A 12,801-nucleotide genomic window follows, 5' to 3' on the forward strand; every position below is an offset into this window, starting at 1 on the left:
ATAAGAGTGACTTTCTTTTTTTACACACACACACCACACACACACACACACACACACACACACACAACACACACACACACACACACACATGCAGGGTCATTGTGGTACACTTCCAGATGTCCTGGGGTTAGCTTTTAAAGGTGTTTTGAGACTTGTGTCCATCCCTTTTTCTGTCTCCCTGCCTTCATCCATCCAACAGCCCCCTGAAGGCACCACAACACATGCTTTACACCAGCACCAAACTCCTGACCTGTCACTTTCTACTTTTCACATCTGTACTCTGTACAATCTTGGACATTGGTCCAGTATGAAGCGAGATCGCTGCAGTCGGCTGCGGTGAAACAAGCTACAATGTTAAGTTAATTGGACAATTGTCCAGCTTGTATTTACCTTCACAAAAGTGCTGTTTTGCCACTGACAGGCTCAGATTAATATTCTAATTGTCTGACAACATTATGGAAAGGATCCCTTCAGAGTTAGACCTTTAAAACCTCTTTGAGACCTTTCTATTTAACCAGAAACAGCTCTGACGTCGCTAGCGGTATACCCACCAGACTCCATTTAAGAAAAGCAATTCTTTTAGCGTGTATAGAGCCAACATATTTTCACATGTAAATCTGTAAACCATGTGTTTATTTCAACCAAAACTAGTTGTGATGGTTGGAAAAGTGGAAAGACGACCCAAAACGGCTTTTTTTAGTTTTATCTTAAGTGTATTTTAAGATGAAAATTACTGTTTATTTACACGGAGTCTGGTAGGTTTAGTGAATGCAATTTTGCGGATGTTTTTTATGTTTAAAAAAAGGATCTTACTCTTTAACAGAACCTACTTAGAAATCCTTTCCATAATGTTGTCAGACACTTAAGCCCTATTCGCACGGGATAAGTATTATCTAGGGACTTCGTGTGAATTATAAATTACCCACCCACGTCTGAGTTTCATCTGGCGCATTCGAACGGGATAAGCGAAGCCTGTGATTTTACTCGAATTTACTGACATTAAGCAACAGTGGAAACATGGGTGTGGGTAGCTCTGCTACGTGTGTTTGTGTGTGGTAAGATCTCGAGGACACACACACACACACAATCTCAACCGGGTAGTCAGTCATCGTCCGAACTGCGACCTCTCCTTTTTCTTTCTCTCACTTTTTTCTCCGGGTGGTGTCAAGCAGGGTCCGGTTAGATGGATAAAACTAAACATTTCACCAGGTTAAAATCTATTAGCTCAAGCTTTACACTTGATTTTTGTAACATTAACCTCTAATTATGAAGTGAGCCCCCTCGCTTGATTGTGCATTATTTTTGATAAGCTATTGCTTGGAGATGTCTTGTCGTTATCTCTAGATGTATGATACAAACATAAAAAATATATTTACCGCATGCTGCTATACATGTCATCCATCGCCATCTAATCATTCTTTTTGTCTTCGCACTTGTGGTGGTTTTCATCTTTCTCTTTCTGCAAATTGTATATGATGTATAGCGACATGACCCAGCACCCAAAACACTGTCAAAACACTCCAACGCACCCTCCATTCTTCGCCAAAGATGGATAAAAAGGTGCAAAAGAAGGAAATAGGTACCTTGAAAAAACAAAAAAGCCCCGTCAAATCCTGGACAAAGCAGAGATGCCGATTCGCACGGGACTAATATTATCACAGGACCTCCGTTTTCAGCGAAATATGGTAGGTCATTTGCGGGGGAATTATTACTTTACAAATTACAGACATGACCGATTCGCACGGGATTAAGATCACAGACAACCTCCGCAATTATTACAAATGACTGGAGGTCACCAGGTAATACTTATCCCGTGCGAATAGGGCTTTAGAATATTAATCTGAGCCTGTCAGTGGCAAAACGAGCACTTTTGTAAAGGTAAATACAAGCTGCACAATTGCCCTATTAACTTACATTGTAGCTTGTTTCGCCGCTGCCGACTGCAGTATTGCATGTTACGCCAAAAACACACCTATGATTAATTAAGACACTAAGTACAACTCATTTGAACCATGCGCCTGGATTCGTACACGCCCTAAACGCACCTGCGCCAGGCACGTCCCGCCGTGCGCTTAGATTGTTAAAATAGGGCCCTTAGTCCTTATATTTAATAGAGCTCAACAGTGACCCTCTTTCTGAACGTCTCTAGTTCCCATCGCCATCTGGCGAAATTGCACCAAATTTGACACAGCACGTCATTGGGCAATGTACCCGACAAGTGTGAAGACAGACACACACACACACACACAAACAGATTCCGTGCTTTATTGTTAGGTGGTTACATCTGCATCCTGTGTACCTGAGCAAACAATCAAACAAAACAAAGAATATTCCACTGAGAAAAATCCATAAACTTCTACATATGGTTCAGAAATGACATTTTAAAGGGATATTCCGGGCCACAAGTCCTCTCTCGCAGGGCAAACGGGGAACGCAACAGTTGGTGAGTGGTTCAGTGCTGTTAGCAGTCGTAGTTTTTTTCTCTGAATCTTTTTTTCTCGTGTTCTTCAGGTGGCCAAGACTGCTGCCAATCCTGGATCCAGACTATGTAGCCAAGAAGATCATCAATGCTGTGCTCACAGACCAGGTCTTCCTGCTGATGCCCAAGAGCATGTACCTCATCACTGCTCTCAAGAAGTTAGTGTCTACCTTCTCTGTTCTCTTCCACAGAACCTCTCTCTACAGAGTAGTTCATATTCTCTGAGTCAATAGTGCTGGCCTTTTAGAACTACAGTAAAGTATGTCCATCATTTATATTTTTGTCAAGCCTTAAAGTGATGGTTCGGAGTAATTTCACCCTAGGGTCCTTTGCACCATGACCTCGAGCCAAACATGCCCCCAGAAGCTTTTTTCACCTGGGTCAAACATTGGGAGAGTTAGCGTAGAATAGCGTTATCAGCTGAATAGCTTAGCGCAGGGGCTAATGGACCCACGTTTGTATCTCGTAAATGACCCCACTAATAATGCCCGAAATGATACCAAACGTCTACACTAGTACATATAGGTTATGTACTCATAAAATGATGGATTGGAAAGTTTGTAAGTACACCAGAAGTTTATGAACACTTGCCTGCTCTCTTCTGCTCTCTGTTGCTGCTGCTGCTGCTGGTGCTGCTGCTACCTGCAGTTAGACAGTGCTTAGGGCCGTCTACAAATTACTACACCGAAAATAGATACAACAAAAATATTTATTAATTTAATGATTAAATAAGGTAATGTTTCCAAACTTACCTCAATTACTACTTGTCTCCTGCTAGTTATACTACAGCACTTACTTTAAAAAAAAAGTTAAATAAAAAAATATTTTTGTTGCATCTCTTTTCGGTGTTGTAATTTGTAAACGGCCCTAAGCACTCGTCTTACAGCAGCAACAACAACAGCAGAGAGCAGAAGAGAGCAGGCAAGTGTTATTTACATAAACTTCTGGTGTACTTACAAACTTTCCAATCAATCGTTTTATGAGTACATAACCTATATGTACTAGTGTAGACGTTTGGTATCATTTCGGGCATTATTAGTGGGGTCATTTACGAGATACAAATGTGGGTCCATTAGCCCCTGCGCTAAGCTATTCAGCTGATAACGCTACTCTACGCTAACTCTCCCAATGTTAGACCCAGGTGAAAAAAGCTTTTGGGGGGGTGTTTGGCTCGAGGTCATGGTGCAAAGGAACCCAGGGTGAAATTACTCCGAACCATCACTTTAAAGTCTACTGCCTGTTATTTTTAATAGGCCATTTCTTACACTAATGGATAAATATAAATCAGCACTATTGTCAGACTCTAAAAAGCTTTCTGTCCTCACAGAAACACAGTTACACAGACATGGCCAAAAACTCTGCTCGGTCTCAGCAGGTTAATATTGGGTTTCAAAAAGTAAAGTAAACTAAAGTTTCTGGATCACAGGTCATAATCACTACCACTACAACAGCCAGAGCCCAGGCCATTTAACATTGGGACTTAAAAAATTTAATTATTCCATCATTGTTATTGCTGTGTTTCTCTCCTGCTTGGATTTTTCCTGAATACCTATTCTGCACATTCCTATGTTGACATAGCAACCGAATAACCTTTAGAAAACCAAAAAGGTGGGTTTTTGGTGTTTTTCACCAAACACCATTTGCCAGGAGCAGCACGATTAATGTCTGTTCTCTCCTTCGCCTCTACTCTGCAGCCAAATTGCCAAATTTGGATTAATGCGCATTGGGACAATGAATGGAACACAGAAACTAATTTGCGTGCGTGCGTTTATGGCCTCCTCGATGGTTTTGGTAATCCATGGTTTGGGGCTGTGGAATGATTGAACTGTAGTTCTGGGTACAGCTGCTTTATTGTTTTACCAATGAATCTACCACAGACGAGTGAATCCATGGATGTCATCAGTGACGTCAACAGTGTTGTCCTGAAACGTGCTGCAGACGGAGTCGTGTAGTGCACTCTTTAGGGCGGCCTCTGATTGGCTTGACCATTACCTGACCTCACATGTCACTGGGCGCATGCGTCATAGTTTGGTTACATACTTTGACCTCAACAAGATGGCCGCATGGTCACTCTTACCGAACGCAGACCTGCCAACCTGTACACATTTTACGTAGTAGATACGCATTTTGACATCAAAATACGGTGATACGATTTGTCACGAAAATCAGGTGACTGGTTTGAGTTCACTCGTTGACGCGCAGTAACCGTCTCAGTCTAACACTTGATGGTAGTAGGTGGCTAAAACCTATGGCTAAAACAGCGTAGCAGCCACGAGCATGCTGGGAAAAAAACTAAAGAAGAGGAGTTTGACCAATCACAGCGTCAGGTTCCTTCCTCTAATGTCAAGCGGGGATATCGGCTACTTATACTTATAAAAAAATACTTATATAAAATGAAAGCATCAGATGCAAGTGTTATTCCTCTCTCATTCCCGTTTAGTTTGGTTGGTTTCCCCAAGGGAGGACGGTGCTTGCAAAGGTAAACTGATTTGATGTAGAAAGGTGAAATTGTGAAATGAATTAATTTATGTAGCCTACCTGTCAACTTTGGAGAAATATTATTTATATTATTATTAATAAAGCCTTGCATTTGGTATACAAAGTCTTGGATTTCGTTACAAAGGTCTTATATGTTTTGCCTTTCCTAGGATTAAATTCATACCGTAACAAAATGAACTGTTACTAATGTAGGCTAATTAAAAACTGAGCGGAGCCCATCGCTGGACGCACCGGAGGATCGAGACACAAAGTAAACACGCCTCTCTTACCGGTACCGGGAGGTTAGCGGTTAAACTGAGCGGAGGATGTACGGAATGTGTCGATGTCTGTCGAACCTTGGCTGGCCGCTCGGCGCCTTCAGACAAAGCTCAAGCTAACGGCTTATTAGCTAGCCAAACACCGAGCGGTAACCTCTGCAAAGATTGGCTCTGTGAGCTCATTAATCTGCTCGGTGTGCATCTTATAACAAACAGAGCGAGCAGCCGGCGGACTATAACACCTATTGGTCCGTGCAGGACTTCACTGTGAGCGGACTGTTTAGAGACGATGTGACCGGCAGGTAACGTCAAAGGTTATCTGCTACTGTAGCAGAGCTGCAAATAAACACTGAACTGAGCTGTGTGCTGCAGGTATTCATGCATGACTGTTGTTGGTGATTTCCAACGGTGGAAGACTTACTCAGATTATGTATTGCAGTAAAAGTTAGAAAAAACAGTGTTGTAGAGTTACAAATGACTTGTCAGTTACAAGTCCTGCATGCAACATCTTCCCTATGTAATAGTACAAAAGTATTATCAAAATATACTTAAAGTACCAAAAGTAAAATTTTATTGGACTATATTATGATCCAATTAATTGTATTTAATATAATTAATGTTTTATTTAATTCAAGTAGCCTACTTGAACATAATTATTTTCTAGGGTTTAAAATGTATACAGATTTGACATTTAATGGCATTTTTTCCACGTGTGTGCCGCAATGTTCATGAACCAGAACTTCGACAATAAAACAGTAAATTGCTACTCAAAATTTTTTTTCAAGGTTGGCAGGTCCGCGAACTCATGTTACGATTCTGCTCTATAGGCGTTTTTGAATGGCGTATAGTTTGGAGCCTCAGTAATGATAAAGTGATAAATGTCAATGTACTAAGTTCCTGGGACCAACAGGTGGATATTTAAGTGCGGACCGAAAGAGTGATATCCGGCGGCATTTCCGGCAGCACCGGAGCAATCGCAGAAGGGGAACGTTGTGGATGTAGACTACAGGGCTCTGAATTTACCTTTGTTGCCATTCTCAGCGCTGTAGTCGGCTATAGTCCTCGGTTGGGGTTGGGTGGTTGATTAAAGTTGGCCTGAACAATCTGGATTTGCACACAGGCACCTTGGATTAATGAGTAAATAATCTGATTGGCAGCTTCATATAGAGCTGCAAAGATTGATTGATTTAGTTATCAACTGTTACATAAATGACCAACTCTGATAAACGATTAATCAATTTAAGTCATTCTTTATGAAAAAAAAGTCAAACTTGTGTGATGTCAGCTGGTTCAATGTGAATATTTTCTAGTTTCGTCACTCTCTGTGACAGTAAACTGAATATCTTTGAGTCGTGGACAAAAGAAGACATTTGAGGATGTCATCTTGGGCTTTGGGAAACACTGATGGACATGTTTCAGCATTTACTGACATTTTAGGGACCAACCATCTAATCCCTTCATCCAGAAACAAATCCACACATTAATCCACGATGACGATAATCGTTAGTTGCAGCTCTAGATCACTCACTGGAGAAATGCCTAGTAATTGGTGCTGCCAATGTGTCTCAGGAGAAAGTCTTGTGACGAGTCTCAGTCAGGTGGGCTGTTCATTTCCCAGCTGCTGTTCTGACAGCATGTCAATAATCATGTGTTGAGAATAGGTTTAGCTGGAGTTCACTGAGTTAGTTGATAAATCCAGCAGCCGCCTGCTGGAGGAGACGTTCACACTTTAGTATAATCGCTACTGTCTGGTGCTAATAGAGCAATTCTTCTGTCTGCATTCAGAATGCAATTTCCAATTATTGTTTAGCTACTGTAAAGTAGTAACACTAGTGCTGTCAAACGATTAAAATATTTCATCGCGATTAATCGCATTAATGTCATAGTTAACTCGCAATTAATCGCACATTTTTATCTCTTATAAATGTCCTTTGATTTCTTTTTGTTCCATTATTTTTTTTTTCTCATTTTAATGCTCTTATCAACATGGAAAAGTGGATCGGCTTGCTTTGTGCTTTTGTCGCCTGGCTTTGACGAGGGGGCGGAGAATTCCCATCAGCTGTGTGCTTGGCCATCGAGTGGTATTTCAGACTGGACGTGCTGCGATGATAGCTCAGTTCACAACGACAAAACGCACAGATCACTTTGGGCTTGTCAATGGAACCATTTGGCAACTTTTTAAAAGTAAACTTTCTTACTGGCATCCATTTCGGCATCTCGCGCTCGCCATTCACTCAAAACGTAACGTTAGCCTAGTACTCTTTGGCCGGCTCGCAAGCCCAAACAAGTGTGTGTCTGCTTTGTTTCCGGTCTAGCTAGATCTGGTGTGGTGTTGTAGTTTTTCTAACGTTACTAGGTGTTGCATGTGAAAAAAAACTACAAAGTTTTCTAGGCCAAAAAGATGTATGCCGTTAAAATGGGTTTGCGTTAAAGCCGCTAATAACGCATTTAACTGACAGCAAAAAGTAACACCTTTTATGGTTTTTAAATATTCAATTTCTATCCAGACACATTTTTAACCATCACTTACTTGTATGTTTGAAAGTTTGAACATCTTGTGCAGTCTCTTCAGGCCAGACGGAAACCAAAGTCCTCTAGTGGCTGGATGAGAAATTTTTTTTTTTTTTCTTAAATTAATTTTAAGAAAAACTAGCACAAAAGATGTGGCAAAAGATAGAAGACAAAAAATAGGTCTGACAGAGACACTGTATGTTGATGCATTGCCTGCAGCTGTGAAAGCAGCAGAAGTAGATGAATGTGTTGTATACTTGTTCCCTGCCCTCATCCTGTCCCTCCATCATCCTCTTTAGTGTTGTGCAGTGGAAGCAGGCCTCCCTCCTTGGCACTTACCTGGGATCATCAGTCCAAGTAGACTGCCACACTAACACCAGTCTGCCCTACAAACTGCCCTAGCACGCATTCAACATGACATTTGTTGTCACTGTAGAACACAGTTGGGGCAAGCTTTTTCTTTGGCCTCTGGCAGTTTAGTGTGCATTCAGTCAAATCCACTCTCCCTGTTACCCAGAGGCACAACTAAACCTGTTTGTAATATCATCAAAAGACAAGACGGTGCAGAGAAACTGACTGACTGCTCAAGTTTTTGTTTCTGCAGGTTCCTGATGATGATTTGCGTTAAAGCTCGCGTATTCAAAGATACTGTCCAGTCAGCTGTGTGCTGTCTGTAGAGTAGCTCCAGGTCATATCATCAGGAATCGGCACACAGCTTGTACATGTTTTTGATGAAATATAAATGTTATTTTTTTATATCCAATATCAATTGAGTCACTTTGAGTAAATAAAGACTTCGGCACTACAATGCCCTGTCGGTCAATTGTCCTTGCAAATGAAGATATTGAAAGTGTTTAATAAAGATTGTTGATTTTGTCATGAAGCTGAATTATTATTTTTTTTTTTTTTTATAACCAAAAATCCCACAAGAAGGGTGTAGAACAACCAAGTCCCACTCCAGACACTAAGTATGTAAACAATCAGACACAGAGTAGGTCTAGACCACACTCTATAATTTACAAAGACCCAACAATTCCAATAATTCCCAAGAGCAAACATTTAGTGCAACATTGATGAGGAAAAACTTCCTTTTAGGCAGAAACCTCGGACAGACCCAGGCTCTTGGTGGGCGGTGTCTGACGGTGCCGGTTGGGGGTATGATGAACAGTGGCAATTATAGTCCCAATAAATATAATGGAACTCTGACTAGAAATTAGAGCTGTTAGAACGAATACCAAAAGTCAAATATAATTTGAATAGTAGAAAAAATAATTACTATTCGAATGTGACTTTCTTATAAATGTGTTGGCTAACGTTAGCTAATCTCCCTCTTCTCGCCTTGGCCTACCCGCATGTGTCACTCATGTTACGTCTACTTAGCTGGAGTGAGAAACACGAGGCATTGTGAGGTCTAAGCTAATGTTACATACTGAGGAGGAGGGTCTGGCAAATCGAGACTACGTACAGAGTAACGTTGGTACAACATCACGGAGCTAACGTTACGTACCGAATATAGTTGGTACAGGGAGGAGTGGCAGGCTGCAGCTGGAAATCGGAAGGAAGGGAAATAGTTTTAACATGACTTTAAAATCGAAATCCACCGAGCCAAAGTGCTTATGTTAACATTAGTTAGCTCGTTCTTGTTTCCTAACTGTCTCGCGAGTTATAGTAACGTTAGCTTAGCTTAGCTTCATGGAGACAGCTATAGTTTATGTAAGCTGTTTAAACAGCTGTATTCTCTCAATCTGCAAGAAACAGGTTGCTTATAAATCACTAAAATAGTAGTGACAGCACCGTTTGGCTTAGTTATTAACCATCTGAAACCCAAGCAATTTTTGAGCGTTTTTTTGCTCCTGTCTAATTATTACACTGTGAGCTAATTTTTTATTATTTTTGTAAGTTTTGCATCTCAAATTAACAAGCACAACCACACAATCGCAACCATGGCCAGATATATGAATAACTCCTAAATGTCTTTGGAGCAGTATAACAAAGTTATAATGACATAATCCTAACAAAAGGAAAAACGTAAGTTACATTTATTTGATAATGTTATAATAATAATAATAATAATAATAATTCTCTGGGCGGGCAATACAGAGAAAGGGGAGGTAATCTTGCTCCTTATGACCTCATAAGGCGCAAGATTCCAGATCGGCCCATCTGAGCTTTCATTTTCTCAAATGCGCAGGATACCCAGGGCTCGGTTTACACCTATCGCCATTTCTAGCCACTGGGGGACCATAGGCAGGCTGGGGGAACTCATAATAATGTTAAAAAACCTCAAAGTGAAATTTTCATGCCATGGGACCTTTTAAAGTCAGTAATTGAGTCATAATGTCTGATGTGGTCTGGCAGTGAATCCCACAGCTTGGGGCAGTGAAGCTGAAAGCCCTCTCTCCCAGAGTGCCGAGGTTCACACTAGGGACATGCAGTAGGCCTGCTGAGGAGGATCTCAGTGAGCGGGCAGGGGTGTAAACTTCCAGGAGGTCAGTGAGGTAGGTGGGGGTATAATTGTGCAGGGCCTTGTATGCCAGGAGCAGGACTTTGAAACGTATTCTGTAGGCAACTGGAAGCCAGAAGCTCATTAAGATACGATGGTGCCTGACCACATGGTTTACCCACATAAAAAGTAAAAAAAAAATTTAAAAAAAAAGTCTGAAAGGGGCTGGAAGCACATCTCTTGTTAATACATTTTGGATCTGGCCTGGTACCACCCACCGTGTGCGGGTTCGTTCGGTGACTACATTCTAGCATCTACCTCAGGTTGACTGGTAAAAGAGCACCGCACATCTAGATGACTAGAAAAACTGGAGATTCAGCAATGGCTTACATGTTTGAGCCTCACGACGGCCTCAGACAGGAGGATGGCCGTCTTGCGGTGCGTCACCTGCTCAGGCGGCTCGTTTGCTGGCATGATGGTGTGTTTTTGCCTTCTGCTCTGCGCTGGAAGTTTCAGATTTCTTTGCTGGCTTTTTCATATTGGCAATTGGTTTATGGATTACGGATTGGTGACATTCCTAATCAAGCTGCTCCAGGATACATTTGAATCTCAGATTTCAGAGAAGTGCACAGAATGATACACCTTTAGGATAGGAATATGAAAACACCTCTTAGGTTAGCAACCGTTTGCTTTATTTGCAATCGTTTCTCAAAAGCATCATATTATGTCTTACAGTTACATGCCAGGATGTAACGTTTGTGTCCCTTCTCTTCCTTTCTCACACAAAGAGTCTTTGGATCAGAATCTGTTTTAGGCTCCTGTTACTGGTGTAACAGGTTGGTGAGTCTGTTCAGCATTACAGATATCACACATAGCTAATGAGCAATTCCAGATGTGCATCTCACATCGCAATTTCACTCACTATAACCACTACTACGGTCATCAACGTGCCAAAAATATGAACAAGATCGTCGCCATCCGTGGGCTTATTTGCTATTGTTAGCTACCCACTAATACCTCGGGAAAAATCCAGCAAGGGTCAGACGCAGAGGAACCGCAGTGTTCGCCAACGTTAGCTTCTTGTCTCATCTGGGGTCTGATAAACCGTAAATTCATCAAATTGTCTGCTCTGCAGAGTCGTAGTTACGACTTTATGGCTTTTCATCAACAGGAAGGAGCGGTGGTGTGCCGCTGCTACATGTATATAGCGAAAACCCTGCCTCTCTAGTGACAAACTTTGCACAGATACAAATCAGTATATTCAAGGTCAGACATTTTAATAGACATGAGTGGAACAAAAATCACATTTTTGATTCAAGGGGGACTTAATCCTTATTTTCTGCTATGGAAATCTCACTCCCTAATTTTTTAACTCAAGAACCAAGAGCAGAACCGATAAGTCTGGACCTTATCAATATTAATTTAGTTTAGAACAGGGTTTCAGGGGGCATCGCTACATCTAAGTAAACACTTTTTTCAGTTCCATTCTGTCTCTTTTCACTCATAACAGTCTAGTGAATAATCGTGGTTGACACTGTGCCTGCTGACATTGACTCACATTCTCAAGCATCACTACAAACTGATAAATCCCACATCCTGCTTTCAAACGTCCGCGAGCACAGTTATGGCACTAATGTGCGTAGGCAGTTTTGATAAATGAGAAAACGTACCTGAGGCCATCTCAGCTGGACCTTTTCTTTGACTTCATCAGTGATTCACTGGTGTCAGGGCAGCGTGGAGCTTTTTTAGTCTGTTTTTCTTTTACTAAACGCCCATTTGTTTACTTCATTATATTTTTACACATTTAGAGTTCAGGTTCATTATTTTTTTTTTTTAAACAAGCAGGGACTTTAAAGAGAGGACAATAAACAGAAACAGGCGATAAGAACAGGAAATTAAAACCACCTACCCGGATGCAATGAATGCACACTCCCAAAACAACAGGGCTAAATGTGAATAACTGACAGATCCAGGCATGTATGGAAAACAAACCTATATGAAGCAACAGATGGGAGGAAGCTTGGACGGTTCAAGTCAAAGGAGGTGGCTGACTAAGCAAACAGTGGGTACTGGGCGGAACATTAGAGTTTATATGATGTGGCTAGTGGCAGTCAGTTAAAGCATATGGGACTGGAAACTTGGGCTGTAGCCAGTGGCTGTAAAGATAGTGGCAGCATCCTTAGCTGAACGATTTTCTGCATTTGTGTGTATGAATTCACTGATTTGTGTGCATTATGGTTGCTGGCAATCCAGCCTTGGGTGTAAAAAAAAATAAAAAATACACCAGTCCACAAAAATCTCTACTCTCTGAATGAAATGCTGTTAGGGATATTTAAAATGTGATTTTTCAGTGGTCGGGGGAAAGAATCAAGGCTCCCCTCTTCTACTACGTGTTTGCTAAGTGATTCACAGATTCACAAAATTGGTTCTTTGACAGCATTCAAGTTTTCCACGATCTCCTATAACATTATCGCAGGCGCTGCCTCCAGCTCCCCCAGTAAAGTGGTAGCAGAGATGAACAGAGGACTAAAGAGGTCTACTAAGTTCACTGCTTTCTAACTCCACACCTTTTTTTCATCTTTTTTCACATGTAGTCTTCAGCCCCACCTGAC

General features: G+C 41.3%; 1 protein-coding gene across 3 annotated transcripts in view; it reads left to right on the forward strand.

Annotated features, from left to right (window-relative positions):
* The window catches only part of LOC120568595 (epidermal retinol dehydrogenase 2-like), a 108,258-nt gene that overhangs the window by 65,990 nt on the left and 29,467 nt on the right, over positions 1-12,801 (forward strand). For 2 of the 3 annotated variants that reach the window (XM_039816206.1, XM_039816207.1), the window contains exons 6-7: positions 2,512-2,637; positions 8,046-8,554. In XM_039816206.1, coding sequence (XP_039672140.1) covers positions 2,512-2,637; positions 8,046-8,148 — 229 coding nt within the window. In that variant the 3' untranslated portion in view covers positions 8,149-8,554. Of the gene's footprint in view, positions 1-2,511; positions 2,638-8,045; positions 8,555-12,801 lie in introns of those variants that run through there. The other variant, XM_039816208.1, reaches the window with a different exon arrangement.

This window comes from Perca fluviatilis, chromosome 11 (genome assembly GCF_010015445.1).
Source record: "Perca fluviatilis chromosome 11, GENO_Pfluv_1.0, whole genome shotgun sequence".
NCBI lineage: Eukaryota > Metazoa > Chordata > Actinopteri > Perciformes > Percidae > Perca > Perca fluviatilis.